Source organism: Oscarella lobularis, chromosome 2 (assembly GCF_947507565.1).
Source record: "Oscarella lobularis chromosome 2, ooOscLobu1.1, whole genome shotgun sequence".
NCBI classification, from domain to species: Eukaryota; Metazoa; Porifera; class Homoscleromorpha; order Homosclerophorida; family Oscarellidae; genus Oscarella; species Oscarella lobularis.
In genome coordinates, this window is record NC_089176.1 from 638848 (window position 1) to 661359 (window position 22512).

The following is a 22512-nucleotide window of genomic DNA, read 5'->3' on the forward strand; positions in this document are numbered from 1 at the left end:
CTACAAACAGCGGTCAGCCTCTCTCCACTTCCGCAAGCTCCGGTTCTTCTTAGGAACATATACCGAAGAGTTTGGTACCAACGAGCCGGGGGACTCGGTTTTAGGGGCCGACTCTCGTCCAGGCGGTACTGATCGGAGTGGCCGAGGACCCGCAACTCGCCCGACACTTTTTGGAAGGGGGTCATCGCTTTGCGAAGACTTCCCTGGGCTACGACGCGTCCGAACCTCCCCGCGGTGTAGCCTGGGTAGCGCGAATACGGACGCAACAAAAAGGTACGTACACGGATTAATTTACAGTAGCTAATCTCTTTTTTTGTAGGGCAGAAGTCGGACGAAGGAAAAAAAAAGACGGCGCGATCGAAGAAAGCGCGAAGAACGGGGACATACCGTATTCAAGCTAAACGTAGCTAGGTAGGATTTTTTCATGTTAGTATAGGCATCTATGGTATAGGTGCGTCTGTATGCGAGTTTTTTTGCTCGAATAAAAGTTTCGCGAATCGATCGTGTACGCGCACAACGCATCCACGTGACCGTGGGAATTTCCAGTCGATCCGCATCCGTACGTACAGCAGAGACGATGACGGCTCTATCTGCGACCGTATCGGACAAGGAAGCGTCGGAGAAATTGACCAGATGGGCGAAGGATCTGAAAATGGCTGCGTTCAACGTCCAGGTCTTCGGGCGATCGAAGATGAGAAAACCGGATGTTGGAAGGCACCTGACTAAAGCGAGCAATGCCTCTCGTCCTGGTCCCCGCTAGAGTTTCCTCATAGATATTTCTCCGCTACGATATCATCGTAATGCAAGAGGTTCGCGATCGGTCCGGATCGGCGGTGCCCAAACTCCAACAGATGATCAACTCGTACTATTCTATAATGCTCTAGTCAACTTAGTGAACGACTGCCTTGTTTAGAGAATGCAGGCTGGGAGAGAGATACAAAGTCGTGCTTAGCCCCCGTTTGGGCCGGACGTGCTCGAAGGAACAATATGCATTCTTTTATAGGTCATCACATATGTAACTCCCACATACGTCATTGGTAACATCATGTACTGACTACACAGGCAGGACAAGGTCGAGGTGTTGGATACTCTGCAGTACGATGACGTTGGAAGTGGGATTGGCGACGTGTTTCAGCGAGATCCTTTTGTTGTTCTTTTTGACACGCTCTCTACGAAGGAAGGTTTGGATAAATAATTTATGAAGATTGAATTTTTGAATGCGTTTTCATAGGAACGATGAATAAGTTCGCTGTCGTTGCAATTCACACTGATCCAGATGATGCCAAGAGAGAAATTCATAATCTAAAAAAGGTACGTGTAGAAACGATATTGGGCTAAATTAATGCTCAAGAGCACCACGTTACAGGTTCATGACGAGGTTGTTCGCCAGTGGGAAATTGAAGACGTGATCATTACTGGAGACTTCAACGCTGGGGGAAACTACGTCAGACCAAAAGATTTTGTGGAAATTGACCTGTTCAAGGACAAGGACTTCCACTGGCTCATCGATGAAGACACGACGGTGAAGAGCACAAACGCGGCTTATGACCGGTATAAACAAAAACGAGACTGTTTTCATTCCTTACTTCCCGAGTTCAGGTTCGTTGTCACTGGTCAGAAGCTACTACCTGCTATTCAACCAGACTCGGTCGGAGTTTTCAATTTTGGCGAGGAGTTTGGACTGTCACAGGAAGAGGTAAAGCGTTTCATTAAACAAACGCCTCTGATTTGCTTGATTACCTAAATAAAGGCCGAGAAAATTAGTGATCACTATCCAATAGAACTTGCCATACAAGTGGACCCAGGTAAAGAGACGTTCTTCCTTACCTATTCTCACACCAATGGAATTCAATTCCTAGAACTTGAGCTGCCACAGTTGCACGGCAAATTGATCAAAAAGAAAAAAGACGACACAGACGTGTGGCTCGTGAACGAGTACGGTCACGCACAGCTCATTCCAAGCGAGACCTGCCTCGCAAAACTATTCCGCAGCACGAGAAAAGACGTCGTAACGTTGCCCCACGCGCAGAGCAACATCAAAGAAGCCGAGCCAATATCGGAGACGGCCACATTCGCCAAGTCAGCTGATAGGAGCGACAATGGAATTTATTTCGTCAGCAACTGTCAGAAAAGACTCGTCGTGGACGACGAGTCGACTCGGCGCCGATTCCGATTCAACGTCAATCCTGACGATGTCGCAATCGTCGACGGTGCCGTCTTTGCCAATATTCCCACGGGCCGACCGATTCAGTATCCGGACAAGGAATTGCGACGTTTTCGGAAGAGAAAGAATCCGGCTGACTCTTCGTGAGACAAGCATTTTACCGATTTTTTAGAAAAGTGCACTCACCTCTATTCTCCACTACAAAGTGTTTTACAATAAATATAAAAATTGTAAAAATCAGTCAGACCTTAGAGCATTCCCTATTCGGATTGGCTGCGGCCGTAGTACGACTCAAACACTCTCTCCGACTTGCACGTGATTCTCATGGACTTGTAGCAGTGGAGCAGGAGCAAAGGAAAGCGGCTCGTGAAGTAGGTGACGTAGCCGTCGGGCAGCGCGCCGAGGGATGCCTTGAGGCTATCACTCAGCTCGCGATAATGATGTTTCTAGAATATAGACGATATGTATGACTCCGTCTGGTGTACACGTACGTCCGTACCTTGTTTCGCATCGCTCTGAGGAGATCTCGCACCGATTCGCTGTTGTATGTCCGGAACTTTCTTAGATCTAAAATAGGACTTATGTCTGCATGAACCTCCCTAGTCTTTCTCTACCTTGCTTTAGGTCATCTGTGACGTGGTCTCTCCAGCCGCCTTTCACGACCGAAAAACCGCCGCGTTCCAGCGTTTCGACGACAGGACTGTCAGCTGGTTCCTTTTCTATTCGATCGCTTACGTCCTAAAGGCGCCTTGGATAACAAACTATTACTAGTAGTGGTATCTCTTGCCTGAAAGAAAGCGAGCTGCTTTTCTTTTGACCAGAAAAAGCAATGATTCTGCACTTCAACACTCGACGGTCTAATAAAACATTTACGAAAAAGATGCTTGGATTTTCGAAGGCCTCTCGACCTTTCTTCCGGATTGTAGCTGATCATTTGAATTATAAGATCTCTCGCAACTAGATTCCCTGTGTGCGGAAAGGTGAGAGTTCTAAGCAGGCCACGGTAATTTTCTCACCGAAAAGCGAACCCAATTTGGGACTCTTTCTTTCCTGTATGTTCGCTTGACGACACAGGACAGGATCAAAAGGATGTTTCCCGCTCGACAAAACGTAAAATATCACGCAACCCATAGAAAACACGTCAACGGCACGAGTCTAGAATAGAAAAGAAGGAAACTCAAGATCTGCCATCACGAACGAATAAAAATGTCTTTTTTTTGCGTACCACTTTCTGAGTTACGTCCATCATTTCCGGTGCGATCCATCCTTCCGTGCCGGCAACACCGGATCGCGCTGAAAGAGAAACTCGTCCCGTGGCAAGCTTTTTGCACAGTCCAAAATCGGATATCATCGCTCGAACGCTGCCGTGGACATTCGGTCTCGATATCAGCACGTTATGCGGCTTGATATCGCGATGAACTAAGGAGCAAGTCAGTCAGGAGGACTCTGAAACGAGAGAAAAGTCGCAAGCGTACTGATTCCGAGAGAGTGTAGATGCGTGATGCCCGAAACGGCCTGCTGTAGTAGGGACAAAGCCGTCAAATTGCCCCAGTTAAAGTGAGCCACGTCATGCTTCAGAACGTACTAAGAAAGAGCAACGTAATCTTTCCACGGATAGTCTCTAATCTTAAATTGTACCTCTTGCAGGGTTGCTTGGCACAGTTCAAGTGCTATGTATCGAAATTGACTGTCTTCCTCCTAACGAGACACCAAATTCAGGGGAAAATTCTTTTTATTATTATTATTTTTGCTTCTCACCATGCAAAAATAGCGAACGACATTGCCGTGGTAATCCGATTCCCGTAGAAGATCCACTTCCGTGTCGGCGACGCTGAAGCAGTCGGGAAGAATTCGCTTCACAGCCACATTGCGACCGTCGAATTTTCCTCTAGCAAAACGCGCAAAGATTAACGGAAACGAACGCACGTCCCTTTATCGGTTACCTGTACACAAACGTTCCCTCGCATCCTTTTCCAATGACGTCTTTTAAATTGAAGGAAATCTTTCCGACGGAAACGAAACCATTTGATGACGGCGGCGGCGGCGCTTCAGCAGTAGGCAAATCAGGAGAAGAAATACTCTGATGAACGCTGCCGGAAGTAGAACTCAATTGACTTCCGACTGAAGAATCGTCTGCCACTGCTGCAGTGGATTGCGCATGACTTGAATGCACCACCATTCCACCCTATTATCATTGTATAATAGACTACTGCATAATGGATCTTTTTTCTTCACCTGTTTCTTTATGAAGAGAGCTGCTCCTGCAGCGCCGAGTAGCAGTGTGGCGATCACGAAGCCGAGAGCTCCGATTCCGATTGTGAGGATATAGAAATAGGCGCTATTCGCTTCAGTGGGCGCTTGGGACGGTTCTTCGGAAACGATGACGTTTTCGTGCTTTGAAACGTTTGGCTTTTTCTCGTGCGTTAATTGAGCGACGTAGGACGTGAGTTTCGTCTGGGAGTAACGCGGCATTTCGTAGAAGCCGAGAAGAAACGGAAGAGATCTTTGTTCTCTTGTGGGCGACGATGAATCCGAAGTATCGCGATTTTTAGGTCCGTCTATTAGACGAACTTGAGGTTTCTATATAAAAAAACAATATCTCCTAAAATGTCTTATGTGACATATCGAGCTTTCTTTACCTTCAACTGGACTGACCCCTTTTCCGTCAAACACACTGTTGCGTAGAGTCGTCCCTGATATTTTCCCACATACAGAGTCTTTCTATTAAATCAAATGCAAATAATGAGAAGGGTACGTATATAGACTAATTTTACTATTTATTACCTCAGATCTCTCTTCTTATCTTTGTCTTTATAATTCCATTCCGCTCCGTCGTGGAATGGTCTCAACGCCATTTGATCGACCGTGGACGATTCCAGCATCGAGTAGAGCATCTCCATAGCAACGTTTTGCAGAGGAATCCGAGCCAATTGACCGTCATCGTCAACGGAATGAATGCTCACAACGGGAGACGGAAACGAGTGAATCCAAACCTGCTTGCCTGAAAAAGAGAGAAAAATCAAAACACTTAACATCAATACAACTGATTGGGTGGGTACCTGTTGTCATGTTTACGGTAAGAATGGTGCCTTCAGAACCCGTACTGGCTGAAAAGTGCATAACATCTAATAAAACAAAGATCATTATGATATATATAGACATGGCCCGCCTGGCCCTACCTCGTGATGGGAGCGTTGGCGAGGGAGAAGCGGACGCGTAGTCCGTAAACGTCACGTTCCATCGTTTTTGCTGCGTCTGCGAATCAAACATTGCGATGACGTACTCTAAGGAACGAAAATGAGGATATTCATCCCACCCCCGGAGGTCCTACGAACCTTTTCTTCCTAAATAAACGACTTTCTTCTTGTCTTCGCGTTCGACGGGACACATCGATTGGATGCCGCTTGTGCTGATTTCTCGCAGTTTCTCGCCGGTATCGGGATCGATCGCGTACCAAACGTCGCTTTTCTTTCCTGAACGAGGAGAAAAAACCAACATCCCGTCCGCAGCACAACGAGCGGGCACACCTACGTACCTGTATACAGCGTGCCGTCGCTGCTACGACACGGCGACGCGCGCACGAGTTCGGGTATAGTAAAAGGCATTTTCTGTGGGGGGAAAAAACATGCCTATATGGGAAATGTCCACTTTTTTTGCGCACTTCGAGACTGTCGCTGCCCGATTTGAGTGCGTATAGACTTCCGTCCGTCGGATCCGGCAGGAAAGTGCCTCTTCAAACAACGTAGGAGTGGGGCGTGCGAGAATCGTGCTATCTTACCCCACGTCTCGAGCGTTCATCGGAGCAGTAAGGATCGGTTCTAGAGCAAAAATTGAACAGGAGGATCAGAGGGGCCCCCTAGAACAGGAAACTGTTTAGTACCGTCCTTGAAAGTCCACGTTTCTTCGCCGGTTTCCTTTCGGACGGCGTGAAAAGTGCCGTCGAGTGTGAGTATGAGAAAGAGATCGTTCGGCGAGACGCCGACCGGTTCGACTGCGTGTAGGGACCCAAGCTGTCGTAGAAAGCGACTAAGTGCGCTGTCCTCGCGCTTCGGCTCCTCGATTACCGTTACGGTTGAGACGCATGTTAGTAGGAGAAGGGAGAAGAGAGGCATAGCGAAGGGGCTACAAGCGAAGGGCGACTTTGTTGACTTCCTGGCTGACGTCATCTGAATCAAACCTGGCGTACGCTAAAAAACGTAATGGCGCGAAAAGACTTTTATTCAAACATCACACAAGTACGCATAAAACAAACACACAAAAATGAACGCTAACAAAAACATGAAAAACTTACTACTAAAGACGACAAAAAAGTTAAACAAACGACCATCTTCAAAATAACACTTGGCAAATCAAATCAAAATGTCTTTTGGAGCAATTTTCACTCCAGTCTCCGTCTTTTCATCAGGAGTAACGTGCTCTTCAGTTTCCGCCGTCTTTTCAACAGAATGTTTTGGAGGAGTACCTTGCTTTTCAGATTCCGTCTTTTCAACAGGATCTTTTGGAGGAGTACCTTGCTTTTCACTATCCTTTTGAAGAGTATCAGCGTATTTGTTTGCTAGAGTATAAAGCTTCAATATATATGTAAAACACGAGTGTTTTGTGTCTAATACCTTCAACAACGCTGGTACTGGTCGTGGTGAGTTCGCGTAGACCGATTTCTTCTTCCTGGCTCCCAGCATGTACTCTGTTAGAAGTGACGCGACTTTTGCTCGTAGCTCCCCGAATACGTTTTCGCAAGTCACGCCTATGTTTGGCACGGCAACAGAGTACGATGACAAAAACGACAATTGCAACGAAGCAGAAGACTCCAACAACTATAGCGGCGATAATCGGAGGCTCCAAGCCAGAACTTTCCGCCGTGGGAGCAATTTCCGTCGTGGGAGCAATTTCCGTCGTGGGAGCAATCGATTGCCGACACATCGGGGGTGGACTGGACCACGATCCATTTCTCAAACACGTCAGCTGCTCGTCGCCCGAAATTTCAAAGCCTTGCGCACACGAAAACGTCGCCGTTGCCACCCGGGTCACTGATCCGTGAACAGAAACGGTCGAAGGCAGCTGAAGCGCTCCAGAAACAGGAACAGTCAATTGCCCGCAATCAGCAACTAGAAGAGAATCCATTATACAAGTCAATGCATCTACAGTCACAATTTTTCCCTTACACAAAAACGTAAGATTCTCGCACGAATTTCCAAAATTTGCTGCGTTTGACGGACAAACGGACGGCACCGACGAACCGACGAAATTCAACGCTGTACTGTCGTACGAAAAAGCGGAATGCGTCACGCGAACGGCGCTCGTCTCGTCGCTTCTCGTCTCCAAGCAAAGTCCGCCCGTCAACCCGGTCGGCACGGCGGCGAAATAATTATAAGTCAATCCGTCGACGCTGACCTGAGCGTCGACGAGCGGCGATGGCGACGTCTTCGGCGATTGGACGTGTTGCACGTCGACGTTTAGGCAGCTCGTATTCGTCCACGCTCGACCGCTATTCCACCAGCTCAAGTGAGTCGCATTGAAACTCCACTTCAATTGGCCGTTTTCACTCGCTGAAACGACGCCGTCGCCTTCGTCGATCCAAATGCCGCGTGTTTCGTCGAACGACCAGGCTGGGATCAGATCGCCTTCGGCGACTCTTGCCGTTCTGTTGAGCACGAAGACGAGTTCGATTGGTCGCTTTAGCTCTACCGGACTATTCGTCGCCGTGGCAATGACGATGTCGGCGGCAGCGAGACTGTCGATGGAAGTGCGCTGCAACGTGCGAGTTTCGCCGACGAGTTGGGGCACGAGTGCTACGTCCTCAAACGGATCGACGACGTCGGTGCTGATTGTGAGATTTGTTCCTGCCGACACGTTTTGGAAAGCGTCGGGTGGAATGTTGATCGAGAGAGGAAGCGCAAATTCCGTTGTCGTTACAGTCAGTGGAGAGGCAGGGTCGTACGCTACATCTTGTACGTCTTCTCGTCGCTTGAGACGAATTGAGAGCGACGATTCTTTACAGAATAAGCTATTTATCGAGAGTCGTTAATTAAAAATAATTTTTACCTGTGGAGCAGTATGAGAAATATTCTCTAGACGCAGTCGAGTATTCTGGAGCCGTTACGAGAATTGAAAGAGACGTTTCGAATGGAATTATAAATCGGGCTAAGTTTAGTAGAGGATCGACTGGAGCGTCAACAACAAGTGTGGACGTGTTTACGGAGTTGGCATCAAAAACAGAAACTCTCGCCAATCGAAGCAAAACGCCTGTACTGTCATCAACGGGAATAACGCTGATAGCTAAAGCAAAGGCTCAGTATTAAAGAAATTTACCGATAAATAAAAAAATATTACTGCTGCACTCTGGTGAAGGCGTCGTTGGACCTGGAGTTGTTGGGAGCTCTGTAGTTGAGAGTTCTGGTGTGGTTGGGAGTTCTGGAGTCGTTGGGAGCTCTGGAGTCGTTGGGAGTTCTGGAGTCGTTGGGAGCTCTGGAGTCGTTGGGAGTTCTGGAGTCGTTGGGAGTTCTGGAGTAGCAGTGATTGGAGGAGGTGATGGCGTAGCAGTAAACGCTATAACCGCAGCATTACAAGCAAGCTACGCAACGCTCTCGCGTCAGCATACGTGGAAATTGAGGTGGTGGTGGAACACTAAACACCGGCGGTTTCTGTCTTCTGGGCGGAGCGACAACCGCTGGGAACGATAATAATAATTATACTCTAAATGGACATATCCTTTTTTACGTTGCGGTCGAGGTGGCAAAGGAATTGAAAAGGGTGGTGGCTTAGGTCTTCGTCGTGGCGTTGGTGCCGTTGGTTCTACAGACAACAATGCTAGTAGACCAAAAATAAATGTCAATTGGTGATAAACTTACTTTGCGGTAGTGGCGGGGGAGAAATTGAAAAAACCGGCGGTTTTGGTCTTCGTCGAGGTGGTGGAGTGGCCTCAGTTGCTATAAAAGTAGTATGCAGAAATTTCGCTTGGATGTCCATTGGTGATAAACTTACTTTGCGGTAGTGGCGGGGGCGAAATTGAAAAAACCGGCGGTTTTGGTCTTCGTCGAGGTGGTGGAGTGGCCTCAGTTGCTATAAAAGTAGTATGCAGAAAATTTCGCTTGGATGTCCATTGGTGATAAACTTACTTTGCGGTAGTGGCGGGGGCGAAATTGAAAAAACCGGCGGTTTTGGTCTTCGTCGAGGTGGTGGAGTGGCCTCAGTTGCTATAAAAAGTAGTATGCAGAAAATTTCGCGTTTGTTATTAGACTGGTCTTACTGTTAGGTCGAGGGGGTGGTGAAAGTAGAAACGGCGGCGGTTTTCGCTTCATGGCAGGCGCTGGTTGAGTCGTTGGTGGCATCGGAGGTGGCAAGAGCAGAAATGCTGGTGGCGGTTTCGACCTTCTTCGAAGCGTCGGAGTCGACGTTGGCGCTGTTTCAAAAGGCACGTCTAAGTGCAAGCGTCATCTTCTGCAGACTTCCCAGCCTTACGTAGGGGAGGCGGTGGGACGGAAAATACAGGCGGTTTGGACGTATTCGTTGTCACATTAGTAGTGGGCGGCTCTGCCGTTGCATTTCCTAAAATCAGTGTCGACAAATATAATTTTGCGCCCCCATTATCAATTAGTCTAATGCGCACGCGGTCGCGGAGTCGGCGCCATTGCCCTTTAAGACAACTGCCACTGCTATAGCTTCACTTCCAAAATACGCCGTCGCGATCGCAACGCTTCTGTCTACATGCACCATTCTCTCAAAGGTTCCGCCTGCGTTCTGCATGGGCGGTTCCGTTCAGGAATGCTTCCGCCTTTTTCAACGGAACGAACGCGACGGCCGCGGGTTTGTACGTTATAAGAGCGAAACTCGGGTCTTAGAGTTGACGACTGGCGAATTAAGGGCTTCGGGTCAGTCAATTTGGGTGCCAGTAAACTCGAATAGGTGTGGTGCCGCCCAACAGAGTTGTCTAGAAATTACAGTGGACTTGCCTTGACACCAGACATTGGGTAGAACGCCGAAAACAAAAAGTGCCAGTAGCATTCTTCTGTACGTGGCTCAAGGTGACGATCTGTCAAGACAAACGCCACTGGAATATGTAAACAGAATACGGGTCGTCAGTAGACTGGATAGACACGTCTTTTTCCGGTTTTGATCCGGGAGAGATCTAGATCGGCGCCAGCAAAGCCGCATAACCTCAAAAGAAGCAAAAATCCTACGAGTTGGCCTCGTGAGGTCTTCCATTCAATGCAGGAACGCAAACTGCGGGCACCCAAGCGTACAGGATACACGAAACGCTCCTTTCCTCGTCAAAACATCCCGGATAATCAAAGATGGACGACGTAGAATTTTGCCGAAAACTCCCTAAAATCGTATGTCTTTGTTCTTTCTGGCAACTTTGTGCAAAATTTGTGTGCACAGGAACTCCACGCGCACCTCAATGGCTCAATTAGCACGAAAACGATGGAAAAACTGATCGCGCGAGTTGACAAGGCGACAGACAGTCGCATTCCGGAAATCTGGCAAACAGCAATAGCAAAAGAAGGCAGCAGAACGCTAGAAGAGTAAGCCAGCGCATTTCTAACAGTGCAAATGCGAGTCTTCTCGTCAGATGCTTCCAAGCGATCCACGAATTAGTCTCGTCTCGAGAAGCTATTGATATGGTTGGAGGAAAGAAATTCTCTTTAGTACTAATCGAATTCATTATTCAAGTGACAAGAGACGTAGTCAGCGAGTTCGCTTCGAATATTTGGAATTGAGAACAACGCCCTTTAAATGGTGACTGTATCCGTGTTTATACGATAAGAGCCAAAAAATATTACTTTTCTTTAGGATTGTCTTCCAGTGACTACATCAGTACAATTCTGAAAGCTATATACGAAACGGAACGAGAAATTCCTTCTATCATTGTCAAGTGAATTTTCATGCTACAAAAACCGTCTCGACTTATTTTCGTACTTGCTTTGGCACCAGACATTGGGTAGAACACCGAAAACGAAAATCGCTACAGCATTCTTCCGTGGCTCAAGAAGACGATGTTTCGAGACAAACTCCGCTGGAATATGTAAACAGAATGCGGGTCATGAACAATGTGACGACCTCTCCTTTCCGGGAGAGATATCAGGAGATTTAGGAGAGATATCAGGACCAGCGAAATGTTACACAATATCAATAGTGAGAACATTATAGTAGGTGAAATGCAAAGCTACATAACCCAGATAACCCTGCCCACAACGCTTCCACTGCGCACACTGACAAAGAGATATTTGCACGCGTGTCACCTCTTATGACGTCGTTAATTCATTAGCTTGGGGTATTGGGGTACTGATGATGTCATTCCGGCAAGCCCCATTGCGCGCATGCACACCACATGTGTATATCACTGTGACACACTACTACATCTTCAGACATCGCTTGAAATGGCAAAATCTCTCTCGGTTTTTGTCGTTGGGATAGAGGCTTCAAATGTCACTATACCAATAGCAGACACTTTTGAAGAGTTTGGAGCAACAACAATACAAGAGCTAAAGAAGAGGATATATGAAAAACGGCCAGAGTATGAACCAGATCGTCAACGCCTTCTCTTTGCTGGAAAACAGCTAGAAGTAACCTCAAGAGGCAAAGAGAATACGCTTTCTACTTACAACATACAGAAGAATTCAACCTTGCATATGGTGATGCGACTTCCAGGAGGAACTAATTTGTACTAGAACGAATATCTTCATGATGCATGTGAACCTGATTTTTTGTGACTACTGTATGTTGCACAACCTTAATTATATTTGGTTCGGAGGCCCCGAACAAGTTTAGTTCGGGTCATTCATTCTGGGGACTTGGGAGGATTCCGCTGACGTAATACCCTCCATCATACCCCAGCCGCACGACCAATCATAAGGCGTTTTGCTTTTGTCTATGTAATCATTTGCGAACCCGTTTCTCAAGCTTCCCTTTTTGCCAGCCAAAAATGAGCAGAGTCCCCGTGCCTGACACTTCATCATCTGAAAGGCAGTACAGCGAGGAAGATCTGCGTGTACTTTCCCTCCAGTTTACAAACGAGGCCTGCAGCATCACGAATGACTCTGACACCGCGACAAAAAGAGCAAAGATGTCCTGTGGACATGCCGTTGATCCCGGTTCGCTTACAGCATGGTGTCGCAGTTTGCTAGACCAGCGTAAATACAAGTTTCACTGTCCCGCTATCACGGACAAAACGAATCCTGCAAAACCTAAATCGTGCGAAAAGGTTTGGCCCTATGACGAAGTTCGACGTGTCGCTCTCCTAAACGACGCCGAATGCATGTTTTTCGAAGCAAAAATGTCAGAATACGCTGCTGACAAATATTGCGATATGAAAGAGTGTCCTGGCTGCCGATCGTTTGTGGAAAGAGGAGACCTTACTAATCTAAGAGTACAGTGCCTCGTCTGCACAAAGAAGAACCAAAAATTCTACGAGTTTTGTTGGAATTGCCTTGAAGAGTGGTCTGGCCCCGTGAAGTCTTCTGTTCAATGCGGAAACGCAGACTGCGAGCACCCAAGCATGCAGGATATACGAAATGCTCCAAAGATCAGTCTTATGAGCGGAACCATAAGGAACGTACCAAGCAGACGAGCCTGTCCAAACTGCGGGTGGATTTCTGAGCACACGGGAGAAGCATGCAAAATGCGACAATGCCGCAGATGCAAAAGAGAATTTTGCTTCGCATGTCTCCAATCAAAATTCGTTTGTCTCAGAACGGGAAGCAGCTACTTTGGTGCTTGCAGCAAACCTGTAGCCCCTGAGCAAACCTCCATTCCAGTTTGGAATAGAGAAGAAGCTGCGCACCATCGAATACTAGTAGCAGAAGCAGAAGGTGACGGCGACGAACGAAACCGTTCCTGTTCAATATTGTGAGAAACGCAGCAGTGTCGCCTCCCTTTTTGTTAGCTTTCTGTTTGTATTGTTTTGTCAAAACATCCCGGATAGGGGGAGGGTTCCTGAATCCGAACAAGGTAGAGGGGTCGAGAGAGCTCATGAAATATTGCTCCTACCTAAAAGCAGCTGCTGGCTTACTTTTTGCTTCAAGTTGAAGGGTAGTTAGTGCCCTTTTTTTAGCAACAGTCCGGGGTCTGAGCGATGACGTTTTCGGGTCTCCCTACGCAAAAGTTTCCCGGACAAATCGATATTTTTGGCCTATCCGGGGGACTCCTGAATCCGAACAGGTGATATCTCCGCCAAAAATTGTCGTACCGACGTAAGCTATATATCAATCGAAAGCTTAGAAATTTCGCTTTCACGCAGCACCAAACCAAATTTTTTTCTGCGAGGCTAGAACAAAGTTACTCGCTTACCAAGATCCTTAGGGTTATACTCTTTCTCGTGATCAGATATGACCGTGAAGCAAATCACTTCAAGAAGAGGCCTCAGTTAATGAATTTATATAAGTTTTGCATAGTTTTGAGCTTGATACGTGTACATGCCTTGAAGTGAGGCTGAAACACTTTGACCTGAGCAACATGCTTTTATGCGGACAGCAGTCAGACACATCCCACATGCCAGGACGAGTTTCAGAAGTCTTGTGCTACGTCAAAAGATGCACGTAAGCACCTGAAGACTTCGCAGTTCGCGAGCTTTTACGGTATGTATATAGTCAATATTCAGCTGCACCACGTCCTACAGTACTATTTAGCTTTGAATATTGTGCGTTTTAAAGAATAAGCGTGCAATAGCAAGCGCGAGTCAATTTTTACACTCGAAAATAGTGTAGTCTAATTTGATTAGTGACTATAGCCGATCTTAACCAGTCATTTAGACCAAAATCAGTCTATTTCACTAAACAACAATAGATTCGCGGTCATTCGGTATTGCAAATTGCATCTCTCAGCTAAACGTCTGTCAAAGCTTTTCGAGATGTAGCTTACTAGTTACTATACAACCGTCTTAGGTTGGGTGCACCTTCTAAAGGTTTGTCCTGGCATGTGGGATGTTTCTGACTGCTGTCCTCATAAAGGCATGTTGCTCAGGTCAAAGTGTTTCAGCCTCACTTCAAAGCATGTACACGTATCAAGCTCAAAACTATGCAAAACTTATATAAATTCATTAACTGAGGCCTCTTCTTGAAGTGATTTGCTTCATGGTCATATCTGATCACGAGAAAGTGTATAACCCTAAGCATCTTGGTAAGCGAGTAACTTTGTTCTAGCCTCGCAGAAAAAAATTTGGTTTGGTGCTGCGTGAAAGCGCAATTTCTAAGCTTTCGATTGATATATAGCTTGCCTCGGTACGACAATTTTTGGCCGAGATATCGCCTGTTCGGATTCAGGAGTCCCCCGGATAAAAATATCGATTTGTCCGGGAAACTTTTGCGTAGGGAGACCCGAAAACGTCATCGCTCAGACCCCGGACTGTTGCTAAAAAAGGGCACTAACTACCCTTCAACTTGAAGCAAAAAGTAAGCCAGCAGCTGCTTTTAGGTAGGAGCAATATTTCATGAGCTCTCTCGACCCCTCTACCTTGTTCGGATTCAGGAACCCCCCCCTAATCAAAGATGGACGACGTAGAATTTTGCCGAAAACTACCTAAAATCGTATGTCTTCGTACTTTCTGGCACTTTGCGCAAAATTTGTGTGCACAGGAACTTCACGCGCACCTCAATGGCTCAATTAGCACGAAAACGATGGAAAAACTGATCGCGCGAGTTGACAAGGCGACACACAGTCGTATTCCGGAAATTTGGCAAACAGCAATAGCAAAAGAAGGCAGCAGAACGCTAGAAGAGTAAGCCAGCGCCTTTCTAACAGTGCAAATGCGAGTCTTCTCATCAGATGTTTCCTGATATTCAAAGCGATCCACGAATTAGTCTCGTCTCGAGAAGCTATTGATATGGTTGGAGAAAAGAGAAATCTTGAGTGCAAATCGAATGCATTATTCAGGTGACAAGAGACGTAGTCAGCGAGTTCGCTTCCGACGGAGTCAAATATTTGGAATTGAGGACGACACCTCGAACTTTAAATGGTGACTGTATCCGTGTTTATACGACGAGAACCAACAAATGTTACTTTTTCTTTAGGATTGTCTTCCAGTGGCTACATTAGTACAATTCTCAAAGCTATAGACGAAACAGAACGAGAAATTCCTTCTATCATTGTCAAGTGAATTTTCGTCTTACAAAAACCGTCGTCGATTTATTTTCGTTTCTTCTGCTAGACTTCTTCTGTCAATTGACAGAACCCATACATTACGTGAAGCAGAAGACACAGTGGACTTAGCCATCCACTTGAAAAAAGAGCCAAACAGTCGTATTGTTGGCATTGACCTCAGTGGAAATCCAAACGTATCCAAACTGACCTCGACTTCGATTCTTCTCTTCTCCTTTTATTATTTCTAGGCTGGCGATGGGCGACTCTTTCTTCCCTGTCTTCAAAGGGCGCGCGAGTCCGGTCTCAAGATCTCTCTTCACATAGCCGAAGTCCCAAACGTTGAGGAGAGCCTCGCTCTATTGAAATTCAATCCAGATCGACTAGGCCACGGAACGTGTCTCTTCCCAGAACGAGGCGGAACCCAAGAGCTGGTCGATTACATGTTTAATAAAAGAATTCCACTAGGTACCTGCTCTTGATTTATTCTTTTACATTTGATCATTATCTGCTCGTCCCAATACATGATTGTGTACCGTAGAAGTGTGTCTCACGTCTAACGTCAAGTGCAAGACAGTGGGCTCGTACAGCGAGCATCATTTGAAGGAACTAATGGAGATTGATCATTCCTTTGCTTTATGCGTAAGAACTACTAAGAAGCAATTAGTAGAAAGACAAAAGACAGATTTTCTTTAGACAGATGATAAGGGAGTCTTTAGCACGTCGTTATCCGACGAGTATCGTCACGCTTTAGAGCAACTGGGTTTGTCAAGACAACAGTTGTGGAAGGCTTCTAGAAGAAGCATTGACTCAACCTTCGCTTCAGACGACACTAAGCGGCATCTTGAAAGAATGTGGGCTGATTTGAATCCTTTAGGAATTTAATGGCACCGGTTAGTAAATGATGATTATCCTTAAACGCAGATTTTTTAACGTGAAGAGACGAGGGAGAGAGGGACTCAGGGAGGGAGGATTGCAGAAATTTGATAGGATCAGATCGTGCACAGTCACGGGCGTTCTGAACGGACAATCTCTACCAGCGGCTAATGCTTAGCGGCTGGCTGAGATTGCAATGGCAAATGCACTGAAACGTCGCAGCTGTAAATGTGCTAATTGCGGAATGCTGGCAGGTTTTAGTCTTGGCCTAAAGCATGAACGTCAAAGCCGCAAGCTATTAAGACAGACATCTGACACTGCGAGAACAAAAAAATAGAGTACAGCCTAAATTTAGGACACTGAACGTCACGGTTAATTTGATTCTTAGATTTTCGTTTCGACGATTTTGTTTCGGTCGAGCCCTTCTTCTTGCGATGATGGGTTGTGTGTTGTAAGACGGATAGCGTTGTTGGTGCACTTGTTAACACTTCTTGCAGCAGTTACAGATCCATTTCCACTGCACGGTCGAACTTTTGAGCCAGAAGAAGTAGAGAATCGAATTCATTAGGTAGTTGGCATTGTACAAAACTTCCGTAGCGCTCGCAATCGCTACAGGAAGCCGAACCGCGTTAATACCAATACCGATATTGTAGATGTGAAAGGGAATAGTGCAAATCAATTTGCAAACGATAATCGCGATGACGAACTTGAAACCCTTTGATTTGATTAATTCGAGCAATGGGCTCGAGCTCTCTTGAGTCTGAGACGCCGCATCTCTGCGTCTCTTTCTTTTGCACTTCCAGGCAGTAAATAATATGATTCCTAGAAAGATCGCAGTCAAAAGTAGAGGCAAGTAGGACATGACGGCGTAATAGGTGACACCGTAGATGAATGCAGCCTTTATCGAGCCTAATCTGTTATTGACCAAACGGCACCTGCCCTTTTGATTTGGTAGGGGAAATAGTCCAGATTTGAACTTTCCCAAACCGGTAACAGGAAAGATAGCAAACAGTACCGCTAAGGAAATGGTGCAAGAGACAGCAATGATTGCTCTGTGGAGCTTAAACTTTCTACTCATGCAGTTCACAACAGCGTCGTAGCGGTCGAAAGCGACGAGAAAAACAGCCCATGCTGACCATCCGCCAGTGAGCAAAGATACCATAAACGCTATTTTGCAAAGCGCATCGTTGCCCGTTGTGTAGTCAAACGTTTTATAAGCCGTGTTGATGAGCATTATCGATCCAACTCCGCTGACTAGATCGGCTGTAAGTGAGTTTAGCATGACAAAACTGGTAACTTTATGCAGTTCCTGAGTACGAACTTGTATCGTACAAATGAGACCGCATAGTAGAATGGTGAGGGCACCTAGGCATAGAAGAATCACGAAGCTCGAAGCTGTTCGAATCGATGGGTAAACGGGGCTGCCTGTTCCGTTGCCGGTGCCGTTGGTAGTGTTTGCTTCAGTAAAGTTGAAGGCGAACGTTCCCGACATGTCTGCGCGTGAACTATAACTCAACTGCGGAAGTCGCTTTGGTCTTAAAGTGTATAATAGCTAGGCGTGATCATTGTATATCCTAGAAACGCTCGCCCGATATCCCAGCAACTCCTTTTAGCTGCAAGCATTTCCTGCACAAGAAATTCTACAGTATGTCTAGAGTTGTCATACCTCAAAAACAAACGTCTAGCCACTGCCCTTTCTAAATCTCAATTTTTGCGGCAAAATATTACCGTCCAGTATTCTCTGATACTACTAGATCGCAGAGACACGTGTTTTGACTTTTGCCGGTGTCCTCTCAAATCATGCTTGAGTCAGTTAGCGCTGCTCTTGAATTTGACATCTGCCACCATGACGGCAGTGGCCGGCTGCGGCAAATTACATTACGTCACGGTATTATTGGTCCGGCTGCCCCGCGCCGAACCATAAAAGTATAACTATTTGAATGACACGTGACCAGCGACTGTTGGCATTTCCGCAACTGCGCATCAACATGGAGAGGGTACAGTACATCCTCGGTTATCCGACCTTCAGCTATCCGCCCCCTCGTTTATCCGACTCCTTCCCTTGTCTACACGTGACCAGACACATGCGTTAGCGAATAATGCTAGCCTTACTCTACTAAGAGAGTTGAGAGAGCTGGCATCAAGAAAGAGATTCTCTACTTTTAAATTGATAGTTTCTTTGCCCCTGTTCTCAAAAGGTACACGTGTACTGCACTGTTCACTTGCGGAATTACAATAGCGCGCGCTAATTTCACTTATCGGACCATTTGGCTTACGCTACGCTGTGTCTAGAGTCACGGTACCGTGACTCAAGTCTCACGGCCTTTGTCTCGTCGTCGCGCCGCGCAACTAATAGCCTCGTTAGCGCGTGTTTCGCATCGCTGAAAAAAGGCGCAGGGAAAGCGCTCATCGCCCCGAACGAGGCGGAACCCAAGAGCTGGTCGATTACATGTTTAATAAAAGAATTCCACTAGGTACCTGCTCTTGATTTATTCTTTTACATTATCTGTTCGTCCCAACTACATGATTTTGTACTGTAGAAGTGTGCCTCACGTCTAACGTCACGTGCAGACAGTGGGCTCGTACAGCGAGCATCATTTGAAGGATCTAGTGGAGATTGATCATCCCTTTGTTTTATGCGTAAGAACTACAGTACTAAGAAGCAATTAGTAGAAAGACAAAAGACAGAGATTTTCTTTAGACTGACGATAAGGGAGTCTTCAGCACGTCGTTATCTGACGAGTATCGTCACGCGTTAGAGCAACTGGGTTTGTCAAGACAACAGTTGTGGAATGCTTCTAGAAGAAGCATTGACTCGACCTTCGCTTCAGACGTCACTAAGCGGCATCTTGAAAGAATGTGGACTGATTTGAATCTTAATGGCAGTAAGTATGGTTATCCTTAATTAATTAAACGCAGATTTTTAACGAGAAGAGACGAGGGAGAGAGGGACTCAGGGAGGGAGGATTGCAGAAGTTTGATAGGATCTTGTGCACAGTCAGGGGCATTCTGAACGGACAATCTCAGCCAGCGGCTAATGCTTAGTGGCTGGCTGAGATTGCAATGGCAAACGTCGCAGCTGTAAATGGACTAATTGCAGAATGCTAAAGCATGAACGTCAAAGCCGAGACGATTTATTGGGTAGGCAAACACACACACACGCAAGCTATTAAGACAGACATCTGACACTGCGAGAACAAAAAAACAGAGTACAGCCTAAATTTAGGACACTTAGTTAGATTTTCGTTTCGTCGACTTTGTTTTGGTCGAGCCTTTCTTTTTGCAATTGGTTTTTTGTTGTAAGACGGATAGCGTTGTCGGTGCGCTTGTTCTTCTTGCACCAGTTACAGGTCCATTTCCACTGCACGGTTGAACTTTTGAGCCAGAAGAAGTAGAGAATTGAATTCATTAGGAAGTTGGCATTGTACAAAACTTCCGTAGCGCTCGCAATCGCTAGAGAATACTGAAACGCGTTAGTACCAATACCGATATTGTGGATGTGAAAGGGAATAGTGCAAATCAATTTGCAAACGATAATCGCGATGACGAACTTGAAACCCTTTGATTTGATTAATTCGAGCAATGGGCTCGAGCTCTCTTGAGTCTGAGACGCCGCATCTTTGCGTCTCTTTCTTTTGCACTTCCAGGCGGTAAATAATATGATTCCTAGAAAGATCGCAGTCAAAAGTTGAGGCAAGTAGGACATGACGGCGTAATAGGTGACACCGTAGATGAGTACGGCCTTTAGCGCGCCGAAGTTATTGGCCAAACTGCACATGCCCTTTTGATTTGGTAGAGGACGTAGCCCAGCTTTGAACTTGCCCAAACCGGTAGCAGGAAAGATAGCAAACAGTACCGCTAAGGAAATGGTGCAAGAGACAGCAATGATTGCTCTGTGGAGCTTAAACTTTCTACTCATGCAGTTCACAACAGCGTCGTAGCGGTCGAAAGCGACGAGAAAAACAGCCCATGTTGACCATCCGCCAGTGAGAAAAGATACAATAAACGCTTGCAAAGCGCATCGTTGCCCGTTGTGTAGTCAAACGTTCTATAAGCCATGTTGATGAGCATTATCGATCCAACTCCGCTGACTAGATCGGCTATAAGTGAGTTTAGCATGACAAAACTGGTAACTTTATGCAGTTCCTGAGTACGAACTTGTATCGTACAAATGAGACCGCATAGTAGAATGGTGAGGGCACCTAGGCATAGAAGAATCACGAAGGTCGAAGCTGTTCGAATCGATGGGTAAACGGGGCTGCCTGTTCCGTTGCCGGTGCCGTTGGTAGTGTTTGCTTCAGTAAAGTTGAATACGAACGTTCCTTCGTAACCCGACATGTCTGCGACTCTCCGAGTGAACTAACTCACCTGAAGTCGCTTTGGTCTTACGTATCGCATACGTTACACCTGCATGGCACACTTCAACATGTTATGCACGTCAAAGCCGAGGCAGCAAGATTTATTGGATAGATAAGCACACATACGCAAGCTATTAAGACAGACATCTGACACTGCGAGAACAAAACACAGAGTAGAGCCTAAATTTAGGACACTGAACGTCACGGTTAGTTTGATTATTACATTTTCGTTTCGACGACTTTGTTTGGGTCGAGCCTTTATTTTTGTAATGTTGTGTTGCGTGTTGTAAGACGGAAACTTCTTGTAGTAGTGTTGTCGGTGCGCTTGTTCTTCTTGCACCAGTTACAGGTCCATTTCCACTGCACGGTCGAACTTTTGAGCCAGAAGAAGTAAAGAATCGAATTCATTAAGAAGTTAGCGTTGAACAAAACTTCGGTAGCGCTCGCAATCGCTAGAGGAAACCGAAACGCGTTAGTACCAATACCGATATTGTGGATGTGAAAGGGAATAGTGCAAATCAATTTGCAAACGATAATCGCGATGACGAACTTGAAACCCTTTGATTTAATTAATTCGAGCAATGGGCTCGAACTCTCTTGCCTCTGAGATGCCGCATCTCTGAGTCTCTTTCTTTTGCACTTCCAGGCAGTAAATAATATTATCCCTAGAAAGATCGCAGTCAAAATTTGAGGCAAGTAGGACATGACGGCGTAATAGGTGACACCGTAGATGACTACCGCCTTTGTTCCGCCTACTCTGTTATTGACCAAACTGCACATGCCCTTTTGATTTGGTAGGGGAAATAGCCCAGCTTCGAACTTGCCCAAACCGGTAGCGGGAAAGATAGCAAACAATACCGCTAAAGAAATGGTGCAACAGAGGGCAATGATTGCTCTGTGGAGCTTAAACTTTCTCCTCATGCAGTTCACAACAGCGTCGTAGCGGTCGAAAGCGACGAGAAAAACAGCCCATGTTGACCATCCGCTAGTGAGAAAGGATACAATAAACGCTATTTTGCAAAGCGCATCGTTGCCCGTTGTGTAGTCGAACGTTCTATAAGCCAGTTTGATGAGCATAATTGATGCAACCCCGCTGACTAGATCGGCGATAAGTGAGTTTAGCATGACAAAATTGCTAACTTTATGCAGTTCCTGAGTACGAACTTGTATCGTACAAATGAGACCGCACAGTGCAATGGTGAGGGCACCTACGCATAAAACCACGAAGCTCAAAGCTTCTCGAGTCGATGTGAACACGGAGCGGCCAGTGTTGCCGGTGCCGTTGGTACTGTTGGCTTCGGTAAAGTTGAAGGCGAACGTTTCTTCGTATCCCGACATGTCTGCGCGTATACTAACTGAACTGAAATCGCTTTGGTCTTAAGTATTGCATAAATGACACCTGCATGGCACACTTCAAACCGCATATCGCAGGTGGCAGCTTGATTTTAAGCAAGTGATTTCATAAGTAGACTGCGAAATCGTTTAGCGAGATGAGGGAGGGAGGGAGGGAGGGAGGGCCAGCTCATGCATATGCACTTATCTTATTATGTAAACTGGCGGTTTTAGTCTTGGCCCATGCACATCAAGGCCAAGGCAGCAACATTTATTTAATAGGCATGCACACAGACGCAGGCAAAGCTAGATATAGAAAAAAGTAGTCTATACATTTAGGACATGCACTGAATTCCACGGTTAGTTCTTAGAATTTCGTTTCGTTTACTTTGTTTTGCAATTGGTTGTCTGCTGTAAGATGGATAGCGTTGTTGGCGCGCTTGTCCTTCTTGCACCAGTCACAGGTCCGTTTCCACTGTACGGTTGAACTTTTGAGCCAGAAGAAGTAGAGAATCGAATTCATTAGGAAGTTGGCATTGTACAAAACTTCAGCAACGTTCGCAATCGCTAGAGGAAACCGAAACGCGTTAGTGGCAAGACCGATATTGTAGGTGTGAAAGGGAATAGTGCAAATCAATTTGCAGACGATAATCGCAACGACGAACTTGAAACCCTTTGATTTGATTAATTCGAGCAATGGGCTCGAGCTCT

General features: G+C 46.2%; 8 protein-coding genes across 15 annotated transcripts; 3 read left to right on the forward strand and 5 right to left on the reverse strand.

Moving 5' to 3' along the window:
- Positions 1-465: 465 nt before the first annotated feature.
- LOC136200048 (deoxyribonuclease-1-like) lies at positions 466-2404 on the forward strand. Its single transcript, XM_065990371.1, has 9 exons — positions 466-727; positions 774-862; positions 914-1003; positions 1063-1181; positions 1232-1311; positions 1367-1551; positions 1600-1696; positions 1751-1805; positions 1860-2404. The coding sequence occupies exons 1-9, from the start codon at positions 578-580 to the stop codon at positions 2309-2311; spliced, it is 1317 nt and encodes a 438-aa protein (XP_065846443.1). The 5' UTR covers positions 466-577; the 3' UTR covers positions 2312-2404.
- LOC136200047 (serine/threonine-protein kinase/endoribonuclease IRE1-like) lies at positions 1877-6313 on the reverse strand. Its single transcript, XM_065990370.1, has 21 exons — positions 6045-6313; positions 5943-5982; positions 5826-5895; positions 5700-5772; positions 5500-5637; positions 5344-5448; positions 5224-5289; positions 4949-5165; positions 4804-4885; positions 4400-4744; positions 4108-4349; positions 3923-4052; positions 3803-3862; positions 3640-3748; positions 3390-3583; positions 3181-3319; positions 3073-3130; positions 2952-3021; positions 2779-2902; positions 2664-2731; positions 1877-2610 (listed from the first exon to the last, which is right to left on the reverse strand). Exons 1-21 carry the CDS (start codon positions 6274-6276, stop codon positions 2425-2427), a joined length of 2748 nt encoding a protein of 915 aa, XP_065846442.1. The 5' UTR covers positions 6277-6313; the 3' UTR covers positions 1877-2424.
- Positions 6314-6371: 58 nt separating this feature from the next.
- On the reverse strand, positions 6372-10432 carry LOC136184163 (uncharacterized). Of its 4 annotated transcripts, none has more exons than XM_065971011.1 (14): positions 10319-10432; positions 10114-10193; positions 9623-9709; positions 9411-9563; positions 9280-9357; positions 9146-9223; positions 9013-9090; positions 8882-8956; positions 8763-8831; positions 8495-8710; positions 8207-8440; positions 7327-8154; positions 6775-7269; positions 6372-6719 (listed from the first exon to the last, which is right to left on the reverse strand). In XM_065971011.1, the coding sequence occupies exons 2-14, from the start codon at positions 10163-10165 to the stop codon at positions 6514-6516; spliced, it is 2649 nt and encodes an 882-aa protein (XP_065827083.1). In that variant the 5' UTR covers positions 10166-10193; positions 10319-10432; the 3' UTR covers positions 6372-6513. The 4 variants fall into 4 exon arrangements, with proteins under 4 accessions (XP_065827083.1, XP_065827082.1, XP_065827081.1 ...); XM_065971010.1 differs by having other exon boundaries at positions 10114-10289; positions 10342-10418; XM_065971009.1 differs by having other exon boundaries at positions 10114-10423.
- LOC136184164 (adenosine deaminase-like protein) lies at positions 10115-16773 on the forward strand. 5 transcript variants are annotated; one of them, XR_010669312.1, is made up of 12 exons: positions 14520-14550; positions 14627-14685; positions 14734-14876; positions 14924-14984; positions 15032-15113; positions 15169-15250; positions 15306-15432; positions 15487-15703; positions 15777-15877; positions 15932-16089; positions 16160-16449; positions 16500-16773. XR_010669312.1 is itself a non-coding variant. In XM_065971014.1 (11 exons), the coding sequence occupies exons 2-11, from the start codon at positions 14647-14649 to the stop codon at positions 16287-16289; spliced, it is 1140 nt and encodes a 379-aa protein (XP_065827086.1). In that variant the 5' UTR covers positions 12868-13009; positions 14627-14646; the 3' UTR covers positions 16290-16512. The 5 variants fall into 5 exon arrangements, 4 of the variants coding, with proteins under 4 accessions (XP_065827087.1, XP_065827086.1, XP_065827088.1 ...); XM_065971014.1 differs by lacking the exon at positions 14520-14550 and adding an exon at positions 12868-13009 and having other exon boundaries at positions 16160-16512; XM_065971013.1 differs by having other exon boundaries at positions 16160-16512.
- Positions 11832-13333, forward strand: LOC136184166 (uncharacterized). The gene has a single exon (XM_065971017.1). It carries the CDS (start codon positions 12087-12089, stop codon positions 13011-13013), a length of 927 nt encoding a protein of 308 aa, XP_065827089.1. The 5' UTR covers positions 11832-12086; the 3' UTR covers positions 13014-13333.
- On the reverse strand, positions 16593-17603 carry LOC136184041 (substance-K receptor-like). The gene has a single exon (XM_065970863.1). The coding sequence runs from the start codon at positions 17601-17603 to the stop codon at positions 16593-16595; it is 1011 nt and encodes a 336-aa protein (XP_065826935.1).
- Positions 17604-19346: 1743 nt separating this feature from the next.
- Positions 19347-20449, reverse strand: LOC136184042 (substance-K receptor-like). Its single transcript, XM_065970864.1, has 3 exons — positions 20089-20449; positions 19598-19969; positions 19347-19564 (listed from the first exon to the last, which is right to left on the reverse strand). Exons 1-3 carry the CDS (start codon positions 20447-20449, stop codon positions 19347-19349), a joined length of 951 nt encoding a protein of 316 aa, XP_065826936.1.
- A 63-nt stretch (positions 20450-20512) lies between these two features.
- LOC136184049 (tachykinin-like peptides receptor 86C) lies at positions 20513-21807 on the reverse strand. The gene is made up of 5 exons (XM_065970875.1): positions 21173-21807; positions 21071-21134; positions 20955-21027; positions 20844-20921; positions 20513-20622 (listed from the first exon to the last, which is right to left on the reverse strand). Exons 1-5 carry the CDS (start codon positions 21805-21807, stop codon positions 20513-20515), a joined length of 960 nt encoding a protein of 319 aa, XP_065826947.1.
- Between the last annotated feature and the right edge of the window lie 705 nt (positions 21808-22512).